Source organism: Sarcophilus harrisii, chromosome 2 (assembly GCF_902635505.1).
Source record: "Sarcophilus harrisii chromosome 2, mSarHar1.11, whole genome shotgun sequence".
Classification (NCBI taxonomy): domain Eukaryota; kingdom Metazoa; phylum Chordata; class Mammalia; order Dasyuromorphia; family Dasyuridae; genus Sarcophilus; species Sarcophilus harrisii.
The window spans coordinates 266,201,804-266,225,504 of record NC_045427.1 but is presented as its reverse complement, the minus strand read 5'-3'; the positions used below and the strand labels follow the sequence as shown (position 1 = coordinate 266,225,504).

General features: G+C 35.9%; 1 protein-coding gene across 1 annotated transcript in view; it reads left to right on the top strand.

Moving 5' to 3' along the window:
• The first annotated feature begins 4,225 nt into the window (after nucleotides 1–4,225).
• SPG11 (SPG11 vesicle trafficking associated, spatacsin) overlaps nucleotides 4,226–23,701 on the top strand; it is a 72,967-nt gene continuing 53,491 nt past the window's right edge. The window contains exons 1-9 of the mRNA XM_031952224.1: nucleotides 4,226–4,550; nucleotides 6,479–6,663; nucleotides 7,890–8,117; nucleotides 8,599–8,791; nucleotides 13,604–13,741; nucleotides 16,597–17,045; nucleotides 20,171–20,316; nucleotides 22,245–22,377; nucleotides 23,262–23,417. Of these exons, the coding sequence (XP_031808084.1) occupies nucleotides 4,297–4,550; nucleotides 6,479–6,663; nucleotides 7,890–8,117; nucleotides 8,599–8,791; nucleotides 13,604–13,741; nucleotides 16,597–17,045; nucleotides 20,171–20,316; nucleotides 22,245–22,377; nucleotides 23,262–23,417 (1,882 nt within the window). The 5' untranslated portion in view covers nucleotides 4,226–4,296. The remainder of the gene's footprint in view (nucleotides 4,551–6,478; nucleotides 6,664–7,889; nucleotides 8,118–8,598; nucleotides 8,792–13,603; nucleotides 13,742–16,596; nucleotides 17,046–20,170; nucleotides 20,317–22,244; nucleotides 22,378–23,261; nucleotides 23,418–23,701) is intronic.

Here is a 23,701-nt window from a genome sequence, read left to right as displayed (position 1 = left end):
ACAGAACTAATGACCTATCCTTTCTCAACAATACATTTCTTAGATACTTATGACATCTGCTGAAGTTATTGTTTGTAATATTCTGAAGCCTGATACCAGCCACACACCTCTGTTGTCTTCTGAGTTACCTATAACTTTTATTCTTCAGGGGTCATGGTGATAAATGACATTGCAATCTCCACCAGGGGTCCTCAAACTACAGCCCACGGGCCAGATGCAGCAGCTGAGGACTATTATCCCCCTCACTCAGGGCTATAAAGCTTCTTTATTTAAAGGCCCCAAAACAAAGTTTTTGTTTTTACTATAGTCCGGCCCTCCCACAGTCTGAGGGACACTAAACTGGCCCCCTATTTAAAAAGTTTGAGAACCCCTGCAGTTGACACTATACTGCCTTTCAACTACCTGGAAGAAAAAATTTATATGGAGTGAAATGGAAGTTTCTCTTGCTTGGCTGGCTGATGTAATCTTCTGATGCTGGGAAGAGTGCTGGAGGATGCTTTGAAGAGTAATGGAAATCTGCAAATGAACAACACATCTCATTACATTGCTAATATTCTCTCAGGAGAGCCTGAATGTTAGGACATAGGCTGGTGTATTTATGCTAATCTTATTTAACTTAATTAGGGAAGCCCAATAGAATGATATGCCATATATACGATTGTCTTTTCTTCTCGAAGAGGACCAAAATGACATCACTATGTTAGTCAATTTACAGTGTGTTTGACAGGGGTTAATCAGATCAAAACATGCTTGGAATGTTCTAATACAGATTGGGCACATAGTTCATGTGAACATTTGGGGTGGGTTCTGTAATATATAAATGTCTATATAATATATGTATAATATGTAAAATATAGTCTATATAATCTATGTATAATATGTATTCTCAGATGTAATATATGTTATATATGAGAATCCATCACGTGTAAATACACAATTTTTTTTTATAAACACTTAGAAACTGAAATGGAAATTATGGGGAAAGCTGCTCCATATCTCTGCTGTTCCCATCCTAGCTAACTGGAACATCTACTTTCCTAACTAATACTCTTTGACCCGATTTATTATCCTTGTAACCTTTGTCTTTATTTGCTTTGCTTGCTTTTCTTTCTCCTCACATTTGCTGACAACTCTCTATAAAGACTTTATCCTGCTTTCATTTTAAATTTGACATTTGTATAGGACTTCTGTTCAACATGCCTTTTTTTGGGGGGGGGGCGGGGAGTTATCCTTGAACTACTTAGTTTTAAATCTGCCAGTGTTTCTTAATAGCAACAATTTATCTATTGTCTTTGATTTTGGCAGAAAATGGCCTTCATTGAAGAACACAAACTGAGTTATTGGGTGGTTGGGGATATAGAAAAGTCAGTACAATGTGCTTTCATACAGTTATTATTAGGTAAAGCAAATAAAGAGGAAATATGAGAACAAGAGAGAAATGGAGCTGAAAGTAATCTTAGAAACTCCTTATTTTACAGTCAAAAGTACCTAGACTGTGCCCATCCAGGTTACTTTCCCAAAATTATACAAGTAGTAGATGTCAGGTTCTGTTAAGTCCACATTTTAATAGAAAAATCACAGGATTTGGAATAGGAGGACCTGAGTTCAAATTTCTGCTCTGATGCTAACCTACATGACTTTAGGAAAACCCATTTGCAATGACTCTGCACTTCTACCCATACCATCTCTGCAACACTTCTGTTAATCTTGGATTAGGGTTATTTGTGTAACCTATTTTCTCACCTCCTAGAAAAAGGGCTATTCAACTGGAGAATCCACAGATAGATTTCAGGGGTGAGTGAGTGGTATCTATGAATTTGCATTTTTTTCACTTGCATTTATTATTATTATTATAGCTTTTTCAACACTGACTCTTGCAAAATCTTCTGTTCCAAATTTTCCCCTCCTCCCCACCCCCTTCCCTAAATGGCAGGTAGTCTAATACATGTTAAATATGTCAAAATATATGTTAAGTCTAATACATGTATACATATTTATACAGTTATTTTGCTGCACAAGAAAAATTGGATCTAGAAAGAAAGAAAAAAACCTGAGAAGGAAAACAAAAATGCTAGCAAACAATAACAGAAGGAGTGAGAATGCTATGTAGCATTCCACACTCAGTTCCCATAGCTCTCTTTCTGGGTGTTGATGACTCTTCATTACTGGACAAGTAGAACTGGTTTGAATCAATTCATTGTTGAAGAGAGCCACGTCTATCAGAATCGATCATCATATAGTATTGTTGTTGAAGTGTATAATGATCTCCTGGTTCTACTCATTTCACTCAGCATCAGTTCGTGTAAGTCTCTCCAGGCCTTTCTGAAATCATCCTGTTGGTCATTTCTTACAGAACAATAATATTCCATAATATTCATATACCACAATTTATTCAGCCATTCTCCAACTGATGGGCATCCATTCATTTTCCAGTTTCTGGCCACTACAAAGAGGGCTGCCACAAACATTCGTGCACATACAGGTCCCTTTCCCTCCTTTAAGATCTCTGGGATATAAGCCCAGCAGAAACACTGCTGGATCAAAGGGTAGGCACAGTTTGATAACTTTTTGAGCATACTTCCAAATGCTCTCCAGAATGGGTTGGATCCATTCACAACTCCACCAACAATGTATATGTCCAGTTTTCCCACATCCCCTCCAATATGTGTATGAACCTGCATTTTATTTTATGCTTTTAACATTCTGAAGAAGCATCTTTAGACTTTACCAGATCCAAAGGGATTTATCATATTAAAAAAGGTTGGTTCTCACTCCTCCAATATATTTTATTCATTTTTAATGGTGTAGATTAAATTTTTTTCTTTTTTTAATCTATCTTTTAAAAATTTTTAATAAAAAAATTTTATTAAATTTTTTATCTTTTAAAAATTTCTTAATTTTTAGATTATATACATATATTCATTTTTTACATATTTCCATATGAGTCATGTTGGGAGAGAAAAAATCTGAACAAAAGGGGAAAACCACGAGGAGGGAGATTGAGGAGGGTGAAAATAGTATGCTTCAATCCACATTTAGTCTCCCTAGTTCTCTCTTTGGATGTGGATGGCATTTTCCATACAAAATTCCCCCACAATGTATTTTAGATATTTTGTCTCACTCCTGCCCTGGCAATGTGCTCTCCCACGCACATAGAGCAGCTCCTTTTACAGTAGTGACTTCGGCTAAGAATGACAGTGTTACATGTTATCTAGGGCAGCGAGGTGGTGCTGAGGATAAGAGTACAGGGCCTGCAGTCAGGCAGTTCAAATCTAGCCTCAGATACTAGCTGTGTGATCCTGGGCAAGTCACCTGACCCTGTTTGCCTTAGTTTCCTTCTCTGTAAAATCAGCTGGAGAAGGAAATGGCAAAACCACTCCAGTATCTTTGCCAAGAAAACTGCAGATGAACAAGATTATATGACGATCAACTCTGATGGACAATGAGATGATCCAGGCCCGTTCCAATGATCTTGTGATGAAGAGAGGGTGTGGACCACAACATAGCATTTCAACTCATTTTGTTGTTTGCTTGCGGTTTATTTTCCTTCATTTTTAAAATTTGATTTTTCTTGTGCAGCAAGATAATTGCATGTAAATATTAGCGTTAACATTTTTTTTTTTTGCCATGTTTAACATATTGGATTAATTATCTAGGGGAAGAGATGGGGGGGGAGGGGGGAATTGGAACACAAGGTTTTGCAAGGGTGAATGTTGAAAAATGTGTTTTGAAAATTAAAAAGCTTAAATAAAAAAAAATTAACAATAATAATGGAGTCACCATGACTCCGACTTAACCCGTATTTTTTTTTTTTTTTTAGTTATCTGATCACCAGTAAGCGAGCTAGGAGGTCTTATCCCCATCCTTCAAATTAAGAAACTAAGAATTGGAGACTGGCGAGTTGTGGAATTGCCCGGGGTCACAATGGATTTGAATCCAGAACCCTTGAGCTACTACTAGGTCAACTAGCAGCCTATCACACCATTGCTCTAGGTCAGCTGACTAGTCACCTGACGGCCTCTGTTGACAAGGCCCAGGGCGCTAGAGTCCCAGGAGAGCGTTCGGCGCTAAAAGCCATCTCTGTTAGGCTCCTCAGCCTGCGTTCCGCGAAAACAAAAAACCACCACCGCAAAAAAAAAAAAAAAAAAAAAAAAAAAAAAAAAAAGTGGGTGGGTCTAAAAGGGCTCCTGTTCCGCCACTGCGCATGCTCATCTTGCTAGGCTGGCTGCCCAGACTCCGGGGAGGCATGCGGCACTCAGCTGACTGACTGAAGGGGAAGGGACTTCCTGTAGCAACATGGCGGCGCCGGAGGGGGCCGGAAGTGGCTGCGACTCCAGGGCTTCTCCGACCGGGGCTATGGAGAGGGTGCTGCCCGTGTTGTTGGTGCCGGTCCCCGCCGAGACCAGAGCGGGGCTGGGGCCCCGGGCCCAGCTACACCGGGAGCAAGGTGCGCTGGGTAGCCTCACGGCCTCGGGCAGCCTCCAGCTCCTGTCATTAGCTCCTGGCGGCCGCGGCGGCCGCGGCTGCAGCCTCGCGGGTCCCTTCCGGCAGTAAGTTGGGGACCCTAGGTCCGTCTCCCGGCCTCCCTCTAGACTCCTGGCCCCGACGCCCCTCCTGAGGATGCCTTGGTTCGAGGCTCCCACCAGGCTAAAAGAATGGGAGTTTTTTTGAGGGTAGGAATTGGTACACAGTAGGTGCCGAATAAATGCTTGTTAATTGATTAAATGCCCAGAACACATGCCGAAGGTATAGTAGGCGTCCAAGCCCCCGCCCATTCCCGTCGGTTTACCCCCTCTCACGCACACTTTGCTCGCCACTAACCTTTTTCCCTTTTGGGAAGTGGGAGTGGAGTGGAGCCCTTTTTTTTTGAGACGGTTGCGGAGATTCTTGCCACTCTGCAGAGTCTCCCCGTGGCACAGATTTTATTTATTTATTTAACAGCTTATTTATTTATATTTAACAGCTTGATTTAACACCGAGGCACTGCTCAAGTAGTGAAAATGCAAATTAGGAAAAGAGGCCCTGCCCTCAAGGAGTTTATGTTCTAGTGGAAGTTAGTGGTTCTCTTAGCCCAGAACTTGGGCTGTTGCCACTGCACCGCGATGAAATACGAGCAGAGAACAAAGTTTTAAATACATACGAAATAATTTTCAATTATGTTAAATGGTTTAAGCGGTAGGTTGCTTTCTATTTCACCCCACTCCCCCAGATTAGTCAGTTTCCATCTTTTACATAATGCCAAAATGTATTCTATTTAATGACCATCTTGTTGCTTTTCCCCTGTAAGTACCAGTCACTTCATTTCTTCATAAAGAGGCATAGAGTTGTGCAGAGTCCAGAAGAGATTGTTTTGTGATTGGGCAAATCATTTGGTCATTTATTTCCTTTATCCCCAGTTCTGCTAACGAGAATCTGGTTTCCGGTCCAGATTTTTCATTCAGTCTTTTAACAAGAATTTGTTTTTGTGCTAAATGCGAAGTGCTTTGAAAGATACCAAAGAAACTTGTAACCATTTGGGAGCTTACAATTTAATTGAAAGAGAAATAACTATTGAACAAAGGACCTTACAAACATAGCATTGTGGCAGAAAATACTCTCTCAGAGTAGGAGAAGGGTTAATGAAGACTTATAAAGAGAGTGGGGTTATGAATAAGATTTTGTAATAATGAAACTTTCATCCAAATGTAGCAACAACTATTTCATGGGGATGTCATTACTTCTTTAATCCACAGAGAATTAGCCAGTATTGCTTCCACCCATATAGATATATGACTTAACTATATTTTAAATAACCAATCAATATGGCAAAAAAAATTCATCACCAGGTGACTAATCCAAGATCTATACACTTCAGATTTTCTCACAGAATCATTTTTTAAGCCTTTCTAACTTAGTAGAACCCACTAGAGTTTGTCAACTTGGAGAAGATGAAGGATATAATATTTGTATAAAAATGTATATATCTAAAAAAATTTTTCTTGATAGTATTTTATTTTTTTCCAATTACATATAAAGATAGTTTTTGTATTCATTTTTATAAGATTTTGAATTTCAGATTTTTCTCCCTTCCCTTTCTTCTCCCCAAGACAGCAAGCAATCTGATATAGATTATACATGCAATCATTTTAAACATATTTCTGTATAAAAACATTATTAATGGAGAAACAAGGGAACATTTTAAAAGTCTGAATCCAGTCTTAGCATTCATGCTGTGTTTTGGGGAATGTGGTACTCAGCAAATGAAGATAAGATCACTTCATTATTTTTAAATGTTAAAACTTTTTTAAATTATGGATTTATTTTTAATGGTGGTATCATTGCTGGATACCATTTATTTCATTATCTTGATCTCTCAAAAATGAGTAGTAGAATTAAATAGTAGGAATCTATTTATAGCCCTTCTTCCTCTTTTTTCCAGCCTTTCCCTTAACACTGTTGTTCAGTAAATAAACTCAGCATGCTATGATTTTTTTTTTAGCTTTGTTTGGGAGAATTCCCAACCCAGTGACCCACCAACAGACAAGCCTAAACTTCTGACTCTCAGTGATAATAATGAACTGTTTGTCTATGAGTTCAAGATAAAGGATGGAAAATGTGATGTTACTACATTATGTAGCTGCAGTGGGGAGATGTTAAAAAAGTTAATTGAAGATAAAAACATTAGTAAGTATGTACTGGCTCTGTAGCAATGCACGTGTAAATTTATGACAAATGACCATGACATTTTATACTTTGCAGTTATGAATGTGCTCCCTGCTGTAAGTAAATGGGAGTGGGACCAGGGGGAGAGGCTCTTCAGAGAATGCCTGCAGAGTGGCCAGTGATGGTCCAGATAGATTGCTGCTCAGAACAGATAATAGTATACTTAAACCAGGCATTTTTTTGATGTAATAGCAAGAGTGCTAAGTTTTTTTGGGTTTGAATCATGGCATTGACACTGTGGTCACAACAAATTATTTTATGTCTCTGAGACCTATTTTCCTCTCATGTAAAATGGAGTTATTGATATATGACCCACCACATAAGGTTTTTGTGAGAAAAACATTTTGTAAATTTTAAAGCATCCTTGTTTATAACTAATTGAGGAAAAGGAGGATTTGAACCTAGTCTTTTCATCCCAGATCTTTCCATTGTACCATGTTGCCCTCAGGTTCAGATTTTAATTACACTGCTTATTGTCTGTGGGCTACAGGATAAGTCACTTTTCTGGGTCTCTTTTTTTTCTCATATGTAACACCTCATCTGCTGTTTAAATTCATGGTCTTTGAGACCTCTTATAAGCAGAAAGATTAATGAAGACAACTAACAGATAATTGTTTAAAGGTAATAATACATTGATGTTCCTGATCTAAAATTCTTTCCAAATCTAAAACCAGTTCTGTAATACTATGATTGCTTCTGGGTTGCTATAATAGCTCTTGCTGCCATGTTGCTAGCAAAGGGAAAGAGCACTTTTTTTTACTCTCTATTATCTTCTCCAAAGGCATGAACACATAAAATACTCATACTGAACATTTAATATGACACTTTTAAATTCAGTTAAGTATTTTACATATCACAACTCAGTAAGATAAGTGTTATTATTATAACTCATACTGTTAGTTGGTCAAAGGTTAGGTGACATATTGAGGGTCATGTAACTAGCATATGTTTGAGGAGGATTCAAACTCAGGTTCCTAACTGCAAGACCAGTACTCTTTTCTCTCTGCCAAAATGACATGATGAATAAGGATATTTAATTTGTTCCAAGTGAGTGAAATATGAATCAGACTTCTGACCTAAGTAGAATTGTTGTGAAATTTGTCTTGTTTTTGTCTTCTATTTTTTCACAAAAACAATGTTACTAAACTTAGAAAGTGAGGATTAATTAATAACTTTCTGTTTTTCAGGAATTTCTTCTTTACTGTATATAAAAATTCTGTCATTTCAAAACACCTCATCATTGCTGCTCATCAACAGATGTGTTGTCCTACACGTTGCATTTCCTGGGAGAGATACTGAGGTCAAAACCCTCAACTGCTTCAGTCTGGCCTTACCTCCACAGGTCTTGGAAAAGATAACTGATTCACAACTTTGCAGAGGGTTTCTTTTTGTTTTGGATAGTTCTGGTTGGATTTGTATCCTTGTTAATGGAAATAATTTGAATAGTAAGGAAAGAGAATATTCTGAAAGGTGTTTATTTTCTTAAGTATTTGAGATAACATCATGGGAGAACTCTACAGAAGATCTATAGGCTATTAGCAAAATTATATTAAAATTTCATAAATGATATTTTCTACCTGCACAAATTAGTGGTTTACTTTGTGAATTCTGGAAATGATTTTAATGTTTTAATTATACTTGCTTGTATCCAAACTGATTTTTTTTTAAATGCCACAAAATTCTGGATAGTTGAATAGTAGTAGAGAATGTCAGCAATATATCAGATTTCTCCATGTCACTGTCCTGTTGTCTGTCTCAGTTTATACTTTTTCTTTTATCACTGAATAGGGACATGGGCATGTTTATTTGTTCTTCTCTGTTTCATCTTATCCTATTTTATATTTTGAATAGTTTATTAGATTTAGAGCAAATATTTTCTTTAACCCAGGCCCAAAGACATTTTTGATGCTGCAGATGGTACATATCTTGCTCAGATGGATCTAACCCGTCATCAGGCTGAAACGTGTGATGAACAGCTAACTGATATATCTTCATTTACTACCATGAAGGTGTCTCAGGAGCTTGATGTGGTAGTTGTTATCAGCTGTTCTGGTTCTGCAATTGCTGTTGACTTAAATGTCTATTTCAGGTAAGTGGATTAAGATTTCATAGTCTAGAGGCACATTCCAGTCATTGATGCTGATGGGTCAGATTAATTTAATTTAATTTATTATAAGTATTTCAGATTCATCATGTCTAAGATGGAACTTTTGAATGTAAGCTCTTTTCTTTCAGGGACTGTCTCACTTTTGTATCTGTATCTCCAACACTTAGTATAATACCTGTTACATAGTAGGTGCATAATACATGCTTACTGATTGGTTAAGGAAGCCATCTCCTCAGAATACTTATGACATGTCAGAGGGAGGATCCAAACTATTGAGCTTATAGATCTTTTGGAATATTGAAATATGTTTGTGTGTGTGTGTGTTTCCATGTGCAGAAACATTTAGGAGGTTAAACTTCTAGGACTGTTAAGCACTTAAGATACTATTAGCTCTTCTTTAAGGTTGATAATGAAAGGAAACTCTGAATCAGTTGAGAACTAGTTGCTTTGCCTCTAGCTTTGTAGAGGTACTGTTGGTAATACAGTAGTAGCAAAATATAAATTTTCTATAGTCCAGGTATCTTTTTTATGATTATCCTAAATTCAGAGAAATTAATTTTCATGTGGCCATTAGAACTTAAAATCATTGACATTTCCTCTGATTTTGAATGGATTTTTGATGATCTATATCTGGGCAAAGTTGATGAGCATATTTATAGATCATTCACCTCTTTATGGAGAGGTACATTTCTGATCTCTGCAACACATACACAAGATGGACTTAGCTAGGTTTGAGTCATCGATGAGAAATGTGCCATGGGAAGCAAACCATCTTGGTGGGGAGGGTTGATACACTGTGTTTTCTTGTCCCAGTCCTTTAATTGCTTTAGCAAATGGATTGAAAAATATTTGAATGGGGACATGGGCACATTTATTTGTTCTTCTCTGGTTTCATCTTCCCCTGGTGGAAGACTGGATGAGACCTAAGCAATCTCGTCCAACCTCCTTATTTACAAATGAGGAAACCAAAGCCAAAGTTAGGCCACTTAGTAGAAGCTACTTAGAAGTTAGTAGTAGAGCTGTGGGACTTGCTCAGGTATCCTCATTCCTAGTACAGTGTTCTTTCCTTCATACCATACTGCTTTGATTTCTAGTGATTTACAAAATGCTGCCTCTTCACAGGTACATATAATAAGAAGTTACCTAGCACATTGTTGCTTTTTAAAATTGTTCAGAAGTCTAAGTACATTATGTAAAACTGTTCAATCAAATATGGATGTGAAACCTCAAAAGACTTATTTCCACAACTGGGTTTTTGCTTATGTTTCCTTTGCTTTTTGTACCCTGTTATTGCTATTTTGCCTATTCAAATCCTACTCCTTCAAACTCAGCTCAGTTTCCATTTGTGAAAGCCTTTCCTGAATCTGTGAGGTCTCTTTGAGCTTGAAAATTCCAAAATCAATCCAGGAAATCTTGTAGTGAGAACCATAAAACTTAGCATTTAATCATCTAGGATCTCATATTATTCTCTTTTTTTTTTCAAGTACATCTAGATTATAATAAGTTTATAATAATTATAAGATTATAGTAAGATCATGTTTTACAGAGCCAGGACTAAGGTTGGGCAAAGTAAACAGTCACCAAGGACACAACTTGCAGGGATCCACTGAGGCACTTTAAAATATGACTTTTTATATGTTCCTACATTTTCAGTGCCAGAAGATTCTAAAAAGCCTGTTGGGTTTTGTTTTGTATTGTTGCTTATGTTTAGTGTAGGTTCAAAGCCTCTGGTAAGTACACAAAAAGTGTAATTTTATTTTTTTAATAAAAATTTTTTTAATAATAGCTTTTTATTTTCAAAATACATGCAAAGATAATTTTCAACATTCACCCTTGAAAAAACTTGTGTTGCAAATTTTTCTCTTTCCTTTCACCCTCCCTCCTGCAGTAAGTAATCCAGTATAGGTTAAATATATGCAGTTCTTTTAAATATATTTCCACAATTATCATACTGCACAAGAAAAATCATGTCAAGAAGGGGAAAAAAAGCAAGCAAAAAAAGGTGGAAATACTATGTTGTGATCCACATTCAGTCCCCACAGACCTCTTTCTGGATGCAGATGCATCACAGTCTGTTGGAATTGGCCCGAATCACCTCTTTGTTGAAAAGGGCCTTCAGAGCTGATTATCATGTAATCTTGTTGTAGTTGTGTACAATGTTCTTTTGGTTCTATTCACTTTGCATCAGTTCATATAAATTTCTCCTGGCCTTTCTGAAATTATGTTGCTGATCCTTTCTTATTATAATTATAATTATAACATTATAATACATTTATATACAATAATTTATTCACCCATTCCCCAATTGATGGATATCCACTCAATTGCTAGTTCCTTGCCACTACAAAAAGGGCTGCTTACAAACATTTTTTCACACATGGTAGTTTTTTTGGGATACAGACCCAGTAGAGACATTGCTGGATCAGAGTTTGATAACCCCAAAAGTGTAATTTTAAAACTTTGCTGAAAATGTTTAATCTATATGGGATTGCTTACTGTTTAGGGGAAGGGGGGAAAGGAGGAGAGAGTGAGAAAAATTTGGAACACAAGGTTTTGCAGGGATGAATGTTGATAACTATCTTTGCATGCATTTTGAAAAATAAAAAGCTATTAGTATTTAAAAAAAAAACAACTTTGTTTAGTTGGGCCAGACTTGCCTTTTGCTACTTTCACTATTGTGTTACTAATAGCACTTCTAGTAATATTGAATCAGTTGATATATTATAAAGCAGAGGTCATCAAAACCATTTGGTACTGGCTAAGAAATAAACTAGTTGATCAGTGGAATAGGTTAGATTCAGATAAAATAGTCAATATCTATTGCAATCTAGTGTTTGACAATCCCAAAGACCCCAGCTTTGGGGATAAGAATTCACTATTTGACAAAAACTGCTGGGGAAATTGGAAACTTGTATGGCAGAAACTATTCATTGACCCACATATAATACCGTATACCAAGATAAGGTCTAAATGGGTTCATGATCTAGACATAAAGAATGATATTGTAAACAAATTAGAAGAACATGGGATAGTGTTTACCTCTCAGATTTGTGGAAGAGGAAGGAAAGAAGGACTAGAGATCATTATTGATCACAAAATAGATAATTTTAATTATATTAAGTTAAAACGTTTTTGTACAAGCAAAACTAAGGCAGACAAGATTAGAAGGGAAGCAATAAACTGGGAAAATATTTTTATATTCAAAAGTTCTGATAAAGGCCTTATTTCTAAAATTCAAAGAGAATTGACTCAAATTTATAAGAAATCAAGTCATTCTTCATTTGATAAATGGTCAAAGGATATGAATGGACAATTTTCAGATGAAGAAATTGAAACTGTTTCTAGTCATATAAAAAGGTGCTCCAAATCACTATTGATCAAAGAAATCAAATTAAGACAACTCTGAGATACCATTACACACCTGTCAGGTTGGCTGAGTTGACAGGAAAAGATAATGATGAATGTTGGAGGGGATGAGGGAAAACTGGGACACTGATACATTGCTGGTGGAGTTGTGAATGGATCCAACCAGTCTGGAGAGCAATTTGTAACTATGCTCAGAAAGTTATTAAACTATCCATACCCTTTGACCCAGCAGTGTTTCTACTGGGATTATTTCCCAAAGAGATCCTAAAGGAGGGAAAAGGCTCCAAATGCAAAAATGTTTGTGGCAGCCCTTTTCATAGTGGCAAGGAACTGGAAACTGAAAGGATGCCCATCAGTTGGAGAATTTCTGAATAAAATATGGTATATGAATGTTATAGAATATTATTGTTCTGTAAGAAATGATCAGCAGGATGATTTCAGAGAGGCCTGGAAAGATTTACATGAACTGATGCTAAGTGAAATGATCAGAACCTGGAAATTATTATACATGGCAACAACAAGATTATATGACAATCAATTACGATGGACGTGGCTCTTTTCAACAATGAGATGATTCAAACCAGTTCCACTTGTTCAGTGATGAAGAGAGCCACTTATACCCAGAAAAGAGGACCTTGGAAACTGAGTGTGGAACACAACATAGCATTCTCACTCTTTCTGTTGTTTGCTTGCATTTTGTTTTCTTTCTCAGGTTGGTTTTTTTTTCCTTCTTGATCTGATTTTTCTTATGCAGCAAGATAACTGTATATATGTATACATATATTGGGTTTAACATTTAACATGTGTTGGGCTACTTGCCCACTAGGAGAGGGGCTGGGGGGAAGGAGGGGAAACTATAGAACAGAAGGTTTTGCAAGGGTCAATGTTGAAAAATTACCCATGTTTTGTAAATAAAAAGCTTTATTTAAAAAAAAAATTAAAAATTAAATAATTGAATCAGTTGAAATGCTCAGTAGATATTTGTTCACTCATTGATCTTGATTCACCTAACTTATGGTTTTTAAGGACTTTGGGTGTGAAGTTATTCCTGTAGCTATCATGGGCATCTATGCATTTGGAATGAATTGTCCATATAGGCATAGCCCTTTTTGCTACTGGTGCACATTTGTGAAATAGAAGTGATCATTGATGATATTAGGATTCAATTTGTTTATATAAAATAGAGTTTTTCTAAGAAATCAAACTTATAATCTTGACTTTCTTAGTATTATGCTATAGGTACATAATAGTATGCTCAGCTAAGGAAAATTAGTTATCTTGGTGTTCTCTATGATTTGCTTTTTTTTCTTTTTTATGGAAATAACAGTGACATGGCTACGTGAATGGAAAACAAATGGAAGAATATTTATATTTGAGGTAAACATTATTACTTTTACACAATGACTGTTGCTATGTTTTAAAATGTAGGCTACATCCGGAACACATACTATGTGAGAGAAAGCTAGAAAATCTTCGCATCAAAGTACCTCAAGGAATGGATGAAGATGACCCTGCCAATTCAGTTTACAACATGAAACTGACCAGGTTTTCATTCCAGGTCGATAGGTATGTAGAGAAACTTTTTTTTCAAATTTATATTTTATTTTGATATAGTCTAAGTTTCCTGTTGTATGTTTTTCTCTCCTCCTCCCAGAAAACCATTTCAGGTAACAAAGACTTTTTTTTTTTTTTAAGAAAAAATAAAAAGGAAGAAGAGGAAAAGTAAAATCACAAAAACTAATAATACATTGAAAAAAACTTATAGGATATGCAATGTGGGATGGGAACTTCAAAAAATTTTTTGTTGTTATTCTATTGTTACCTTTTTTATCCTGGAAAAGAAAAGACTTAATAATTGTGATGTTTCTCTTTAGATATTCCAAGGGCTGTCATGTGAAAGAAGGATTGTTTTTCTTGGCCCTAGAGGACAGTAGCCTAGGACTAACGATTAGAAGTCACACATCAATCAACAAGTGTTTATTAAGCACTTAGTATGTGCCAGACACTATTCTAGGCCTCGTGGGCCTAGCACAAAAATGAAAAACATATTTTGACTCCAAGTAAGAATAAACCTCCTAATAACTAGAGCTTTGCACAAGAGAAAAAGTAACTTTCTTATCTCTGATGGTCTTGGAATAAATATTTTGATCGTAACTTGTCAACATTTCATAGAGACAGTTACTGTCTCAGACAGGAGGTAAACTTGGTGACCTTGGAGGTCTCTTTTAATTGTGAGATCCAGTGATTTATTAAATTGATGGAGTACCTTTTCTTTGAAGGACTGCCTCAGAATAAGGTTTTAACCTTATTTTAACCTCAAAAAGATCTATGATTTTGCCCACCAATATAGGGGCCATCTTCCTGCCTTAACGGAAAGTTTTTAAGTTGTTATAATCTCAAAAGGTTACTCTTTGCTGGCAGTTCTAGCAATGAACCTTTCTCAACTTAGCTATCCTTATCTCTCATAGCTTATCTTTATATCCATCCCCAGGCCCATGTTCAGATGATAGCCTTTCTGACTTGGCATAGGACTTGCCAGAAGGCCTGCTTCACTAGCATTATCTGCAGAAAAACATGGTCTCCATGCTACAGGGAGGCATTTAATGAAAGGCAATTCCCATGTTCATTTCTACATTTGAGAATGGCTAAATTGGAAGAAGGATTTAGTAAAGGAAGAAAAAGTGGTTTGTTGTTTTTTTAATGTTGTTACCTTATTTATTTAGCTTATATGCAGAGTGCATCATGTGAAATGCCAGGCTGAATGCATCAAAAGGTTTTTGGGAGAAATATCAGCAATCTCAGATGATACCACTTTGATGCAAAAAGCAAAAAGGCATTAAGAAGCCTCTTGAAGTTGAAAGGGGAGAATGTTAAAGCTGGCTTGAAGCTTTTTTTTTTTTTTTAATAGCTTTTTATTTATAAAATATATGCATAGGTAATTTTTCAGCATTGACAATTGCAAGACCTTTGGTTCCAACTTTTCCCCTCCTTCCCCTCCTCCCCTCCCCCAGATGGCAGGTTGACCAATACTTGTTAAATATGCTAAAGTATAAGTTAAATACAATATATGCATACATGTCCAAACTGTTATTTTGCTGTACAAAAAGAATCGGACTGTGAAATATTGTACAATTAACCCGTGAAGGAAATAAAAAATGCAGGCGGACAAAAATAGAGGGATTGGGAATTCTATGTAGTGGTTCATAGTCATCTCCCAGAGTTCTTTCGCTGGGTGTACCTGGTTCAGTTCATTACTGCTCTATTGGAACTGATTTGGTTCATCTCATTGTTGAATAGGGCCACGTCCATCAGAATTGATCATCATATAGTATTGTTTTTGAAGTATTTAAATGTGATGACCGCGTTAGCATCCTGGATACCTTAGAATCAGCCGGAGTCAGTATAAGCAAAAGTCCTTAGTCTTTATTCTTGGTCTTTAGAGGTAGGATTGAATTGGATGGAAGCAGAATCTCCACAACCTTTCTTCTCCCTCGTCTACCGCCAAAGTGACCCTGGCTAGTCTTACTCCCCCCCTAACCCCTCCTACAGTCCTCTGTATACCCCAATCATCGAGCCAGCACAGGAGAGTGGGAAGGACCATTTTCCAAGCATATGCCCATAGAGTATTGTCCAATCAGTAATTAGCCCTAAGTGCTCAGCTGTCCTGACTTCTGTGCATTGACTCAAGAGTTCCAAGCCCATTACATATAATGATCTCCTGGTCCTGTTCATTTCACTTACCATCAGTTCATGTAAGTCTTTCCAGACCTTTCTGAAATCATCCTGCTGGTCATTTCTTATAGAATAATAATATTCCATAACAGTCACACATCATAACTTTTTCAGCCATTCTCCAATTGATGGGTATCCATTCATTTTCCAGTTTCTAGCCACTACAAATGGGACTGCCACATTCTGGCACATACAAGTCCCTTTCCCTTCTTTAGTATCTCTTTGGGATATAAACCTAGTAGTAACACTGTTGGATCAAAGAGTATGCACAGTTTGATAATTTTTTGAGCATAGTTCCAAATCGCTCTCCAGAATGGCTGGATGTATTCACAATTCCACCAGGAATGTATCAGTGTTCCAGTAGAAAAAGTATTTTTAGAGAGTCTGTGCATAGGGACTGGATCTGAGATTTCACTAGTATAGGGAGCTCTTGGGTGAAGAAGCTTTGCAGATTAGCACCTTCTCTGCAAAATTAGAGGCTTAAGTTGCATTGGACAATGAAAGCTTAAATGGCTTATCCACAGTCATATAGCTAGTATGTAAGTATCAGGAGTAGAACTCAAATTTCTCTGACCCCAAGGCTGTCTGTCTGTCTACTATACCATGGTACCTCTTTTTAAAGAGAAGAAAGTTGATTGTTTTTGCTCATTGATTCTTAGTGTAAAGAGTTTCTTCCTTTCTTTTTCCAGATCCTGGAAAACTCAGCTATCTGAATTGTACAATTCAACAAAGAAGCCCAGGTTAAAACTTGTGAGTTGTGTGCCTTGGTTCCAGGATCTTCTTCATTTTGACCCTTCTGAATCTAGTAGCCACCCTACACAGGAACAGATTTGGACCTTCATTCCACAAGACCTAACTCGTGTCCAACACAGCCACCCTTGGAGAGATCATGTTAAGTCAGATGATTTAAAGAAGTTGTGGAAGGTAATGCCCATTGGAGAGCAGGAAGGAATAGCAAAGCTCAAGTGTGTGTCCGTGACAGGATTCACTGTTCTTTTTACATGGTTAGTAGAAAGTACAGGCTGGACAGTTGTTCTGTGGGACTTGGAGACACAGAATGTGCATCGTGTTTTCCTTGGCAAAAATTGCATTCCGGTGGACTGCAGTGAAAACCAGCAATTGTGCCTTGTTTTGACAGGTGAGATCAAATTTTCTTTGATCAAATTGTCATGTTGCTAAAGTCTTTGCATTCATTCCTTGCACTACTATGGATGGATTTATGCTTCATTCAGTCAGTAAACATTTTATTATGTACCCCCTGTGTTTCAGGCACTGTGCTCAGCACTGGGGATACAAAGTAAGGCAAAAAATAGTTTCTCATCTTTAGGAGCTCACAGTCTAATGAGGAGACAACATGTAAACAATTATGTGTAAACAAGCTTGATAAGGTTAAATTGGAAATTATCAACAGAGGGAAAGAACCAGAATAGATTCATTCTGTAGAAAATGGAATTTTGTCTAGGACTCAAAAGAAGCTATGGGACAAAAATGAGGAGGGACAGCATTCGAGGGTCTAGGGCAGGGAGGACACCCAAAAAAATTCCTGCAGTTTGCCACTGGAGTTTATTGAGTAGAGGTGTGGTATAATGACATGGTCAGACTTTTAGAAAGATCACTTTTTGACAGCTATGTTGAGGATAAAGTGGAATGGGGCTCTAAATTATGTCTAGGATAGCTGCCATCCTTCTGTTTCTTTTCTCCAAACTATATTCCACATGGACATCAAGTTAATAGTCCTTTTTTTAAAAAAAGAAAATTAGTAGTATTTTATTTTTCCAAGTACATGCAAAGATAGTTTTCAACATTCATCTTTGCAAAAGCTTGTGTTCCAAAGTTTTCTCCCTCTCCTCTGCCTTTCCCCCTTCCTAAGACTATAAGCAATCCAAAGTGGTTAAACATGCAGTTCTCTTTTACCATATTTCTATATTCATGCTGCACACAGAAAAATCAGATGAAAAGGGAAAAAACACAAGGAAAAAAACCCAACCAAACAACAACAAAAAGGTGAAAATCTTGTGTGACTTTGATGTGAAACATGTCTTTTTGGAGCAAGGTGTTTAAGGCTGCATTTTATTCTGCCAAGCCAAATCTTCTAAACAATCAATAAACAATAAATAGAATGGGACTTAATTCTTTATTTTTAGCCATGTTTACAATTTTAAAATGTGATCCACTATAAAAAATTACCTCTGATAACCTGCCTGCTCTCATATTCAATTGAGAATGCCTTAGGTCATTTTCATAAAGGTTTTATATACTTCAATCCTATTTCAATGCCTTATTTGTTGGTGTTGAAGTAAGTAACCCAAGACTTTCAAAAGTTCTGCCAGTAGATTAGCTCTGACAAGATTCTACTATGTCTAAAAGACTTCAGGTATGGCCCTGATAACATGCTGAGTTGTTTTTTTAGCTAGACTCAGCCTCGTTAATTACAAAAAGTTACTTGTATTCTAACATTCAGTTACCTGCATGCAAAGATGAGCATAGAATAAGATGATGAAAAATATGATTTAGGTTCAAAGAATAAAAAAAATACTAAAAGCTAGTCAGCTGCCCTGATGCTTTGTGATTTTATATTGTGAATGCTCTGAAAAAATTGGTTGTATAGGACGGCTTGTAGAGCGGCAGTGTTTGCACTGTACTTTAGTGAAGCAGTAGGCACTGGATCTTAGTGAGCACTGAAGGACAAAAAAACACAAAATTGACTACTCTAACAGACAAAAGTTACTAAAAAAAAATGTTTGCAAGCTTTATTGTCATTTTGGAAGCATTTATTCTATATATATAGGCAGTTCATCAGTTGGTTAAAGTAAAGATCAAACTCATTAATTAGTGTTCACACGGTGCTATCACTAGTGTCAGGTTGTTTGCATGTGCTAGTCATGTGCATGATAATCCTTCTGACTTTAAAAATGATATTGGTAAAATAATTTGTCACATAAGTATATGAACTTTGTTTTGATGTATTTTACTAGAATATGAGATCAGAAATCTAATACATTGTTAGCACTTACTATGAAGTCACTTCATATCCAGCCAACAACATTTAAAGCTACTACATACCAGGCACTATCTAAATGCCAGGGAAACAGAAACTGCCAAAAACATGTTCTTGCTCTCAGAGCTCACAGTCTCGTGGGAAAGACAGCATGCAAACAACTATGTACAAATAAGATCTATAAATTGGAGATAAAGCTCAACATTAATTGAATGTTGTGTTCTAAGTAATTTTTTATCTGCAGTATGTATATAATTGTATTCCACTTGAGTTTAATTATGAGCTGGATTGAGTAAGATATAATTATTACTACATATTATTGATAGAATTATGACAGTTTGATTGTAAGCAAGTTTTGGAAATAAGTTAAAATTTTGTACAAATATAATATTTTTTCCATTTAACCTTCACTAGTTGGCTCGGAAAATTAAATCATTCTTTACTTATTTGGCATGGACAAATGGCTGCTAATAAGAATGTTTTAAAAGATTGTTTTATCTGAGACATTTGTCATCTTGTCTGAATTTGGAAATAATAAAATGGTGACAAATGTTTAATTTTCTTGTTAAGATGATTTTTGCTTAGTTAAGACACAAAATCTTACAAATAATATAGTAATAAAAAAGATGGGGGTGAATTATATGGCAAACTCTTTTAAGATCTCTAATTGGGCTTTGTGGTTTTTAAAATTTTTATTTCAGTCTGTATCTATCTCTGCAGTAACCATTAAAGCTGGGACTAGGGTTATAAAATGTAGGCAGCATCTGGGACCATGGCAAGAGACTGTTATTTATTGCCCTTGGCACATAGGTGTTATGTAATAAGAAAGGTTTCATTGCATAATCAAAAATTCTTGGAAACAAAGGCAGCCAGTTTCCATATGATGCCTAGAATACAAAATATGCCACCAAATGTTTAGGTTGTACTGTCTTTCATGTTCTTCCTCTTGTGTACCTATATTTGGAATCTACAAATTCCTATGGATTAGAATTACACAATACAGCAAACATTTATTAAATGCCTATTATGACAAGAACTCATCTCTTGGCAAATTTCTTTTTTTTTTGGTGTGATTTAAGAATAATTTTATTTCAAAATTGTTGGAAATTAGATTGATGGGTGACAAGTTCATTAGTGTATAGCACTATGCCATATACATAGCCATTTCATTGTTAATTATTATTGAAATATCTAGTGATTAAAAACCTTGTTTAAGTCAAAAGCAACCTATTAATGCAAATATGTCTGTGTTTTATTTTTAATAGAAAATGGACTCTCTCTGATTTTGTTTGGTTTGACTCAAGAAGAGTTCTTAAATAGATTAATGATCCATGGAAGTGCCAGCACTGTTGATACTCTTTGTCATCTCAATGCTTGGGGAAGATGTTCAATCCCTATACATGCATTAGAGGTAACCTTGACAGTCATAGCAGAACCTTTATGTTAGACTTTTATAGGACTTGCTTGATTGAGCTCTACAAGATATTTCACATAAATATATGAGGAATTTATCAAACACAAGCATTTAAAAGGAGTATAATTTTGACCTAACTCCACAACTCTTTCCTACTATCAACTACTTTTAACTCTACAGAGTTAAAAATTCTTGCTTTAAAAGTTATGGGAAGTTAAATGAATGATAAAAACCAAAGGAAATGGAAACAGGGAAGGACAGGGCACAATCACTGATGCCTTCCTCTCCCTACCTTTCTGTTCCAGCCAACTCTAGGGACCATATATGTGATCACCTACTTTTAGTTGGTATTTTGTTACTTGTTGACAGATAATGACTATTGTAAGTTATTTAAAAGCATAGAGACTAAATAGAAATTGGACCTCTGACTTCTTGAGTATGGGAAATTCCCAGGTGAAGAAACTCTCTTTCGATGCTGATGTCTGCAAATTATAGTTATAGAGAGTTTATAGTCAAGCCGGTGAGAAGTTAAATGCCTTGCCATTGTCACACACCCAATTAGTATATGATGCTGGGCTTGAAGTTAGCCATTTCTTCTCTTCTTGACTCTATTCTCTGCCACACTGCCTCTCAAGTAATTTACCATTTTTTAAAATTCCCATCACTGGTGTCCTCCACCAGTGCATATGGGCAACTCTTCTACAATTTATAGTCTTGGATAGTGATTTTGATCACATACTTTGTTGTAAGCTTGAACCCAGGTTTTTCTGACTCCATGATTAGCCTTCTGTCTACTTTCTTCAGTATTAAAATACCATATAGAATTTTTCCTTTTTAATAAAAAGCATGCTTGATCATTCAGCAATCTGGTTTCAACTTTATAAGAATACTTTAAAGCTATTAATTTTGATTTTCCATTGCTGGCTTATTTAAAACTAACATTACAGGTACTTGTTTATGTGTCATAATATCCATACAATATTATAAGCTGTTTGTGTTTGTAGACTTTTAAAAGTGAACTTTAACAATTCTACCACAACTGATTTTTCAGAATCTCTCTAAGTTGCTTTACATGTATTTAGATGCACTGAATTTTCGTGCAAAAAGAGCACCTAAAAGTAATCTAGTCTCTCTAGCTAGATTAGCTCCACATTTTTTTCAGATGTAGAAACTCGGGCTTGATGTTTGATGGCTTACAGAGGGCTTTTGAGAGGTGTCAGAAGTTTTTAAAGTGATAATTTCTCAACAATATGGTTATCCAAAGACAATTCCAATAGATTTGGGATGGAAAATATCATCCACATCCAGAGAGAGAACTGTGGACACTGAATCAAAACAGTATTTTTTTTTTTCAGTTACAAAATCTTTATTTTTCTTTTCTTTTTTTAAAATAATAGCTTTTTATTTTTCCAAATATATGCAAAGATAGTTTTCAACATTCACTCTTGTATAACTTTGTGTTTCAAATTTTTCTCCCTCTTTCCTCACCTTCTCTTCCCTCAGACAGCAAGTAATAATCTAGTATAGGTTAAACATATGCAATTCTTCTAAACATTTCCACATCTGTCATGCAAAGGATAGTATTTTCATCTTTTTTTGGTTTATTTTTTTCTTTCTTGTGTTTTTCTCCCCCTTTTAGTCTGATTCTTCTTGTACAACATGACAAATAAGGAAATATGTTTAAAAGGATTGAACATCTATAATCTATATTAAATTGCTTGCTCTCTTGGTAAGGGAGGGAGAGAGAAAAAATTTGGAATATAAAATCTTCTAAATATGAATATTGAAAACGATCTTTACATCTACTTGAAAAAAAAATGCTCTTGAGGAAAAAAAATTTTAATGAAAACTATCCCGTCTTGACTTAATGATTCCTTCCTTTGATCATTATTAGGTCTGTAAAAAAATTTTTTTTTTTTGTTCAGGCCGGGTTAGAGAACCGTCAGCTGGATACAGTAGACTTCTTTTTGAAGAGCAAGGAGAATCTTTTTAATCCCTCTTCCATTTCTTCTGAACCTGACCAATCTGCCAGGCTTCCATCTCACTTATATTTGAAAAGTGAGTAAAATCATCCTGATTTTAACCTTTGCCATTTACCATTTATTCTTTTTCATAATTTCAAAGTGCTTGGTTCTAGTATCCTGGGTTATTCATTCACCATTTTGGGTTATTGTGTGAAGAACTTGTATCAATATTTTAAGTTTTTTTTTCTTTGTTGGTTATATATTCCAAGCTGTATTCCATAGCCAAGTTGGCTATGTGGTTAAGATATATAATCTTTCAAAGTGGACAAGAACGCAAAGTCAGATAAAAGGATGCCTTGAGAATTCCTGAACTATGTGTTGATCCTATTAAAGGAATATAACTACTAAGCTATGATTTGGAACTTATGTGAATTTTGAGCCTGATTGCCTGCCTGCTTGTTATATGGCTTAGACTCCCTTTCCTAAGGCTTTGGCTTCCTCTTCTGACAAGTGGAGAGAATTTTACATATCTGTTTTGTAAGAATTATTAGTAGAAAAAAAACACAATAAGCAGTGGAGAAGATCTTTAAGCTCTTTGAATAAAAGTGTACACAAATCTATGATGACAATAGTAATATTCTAGTTTAAATAATCTTGTTAGCTAGCCAGTGTTGATAAACATGCTTAACTCCTTCTTTGGGTTAAGTAGCATTAGATCCCTAATTCTCTAGGGTGTTTGTGGTGGTAAAGGGAAAGAAGTGTGTGTGCATATCCTATTTGGGAACATTTAGGCCCCAACTTGAAGTTGTCTGTCTTCTATCTTCCCCGTCCTCCTCTCCTCTGATTATTTATTATGGCATATTTTTTATGCCCAGTAATAGTTCCTAGAGTACATAAGCATAAAAATGAATATTAAATTACTTTGTATGCCCCAATCTACATCCTTCATCTAAAACTATTTATCTGGGTTCTTCTTAGGTGTGAAAGAATTGATCCCAGCTTTGGATTTGCTTTGTTCAGCTATACGAGAGAATGATTCTGAAACCCAAAGCAAACACTTTTCAGAACAACTGCTGAAGCTCACGTTGTCTTTCCTCAACAAACAAATCAGGGAAATCTTTGCCCACACTGAAGGTAAATGTTAAAAATATTGTTCCCTTTGCATCAATTCTGTTAAGTCAAGGGACTCTGACTTCAGAGTGACCATGAGACAGTGAGAAAGCACATAGGCCAAAAGAAGTCCTTGGGTTAGAGTTGAGCAAAAGTTCATATATCAAAGGAAGGTTATTTAAGTGAATAAAAAAGAGGTGGTATTGAGATTCACAGCCCCAGGACATAGAACCAACTTTAACCTAAAGGGATAATAAAGTTATCAAAGTGCAGAACTGGTAAAAGATGATAAAAAGAGAAATTTTGAT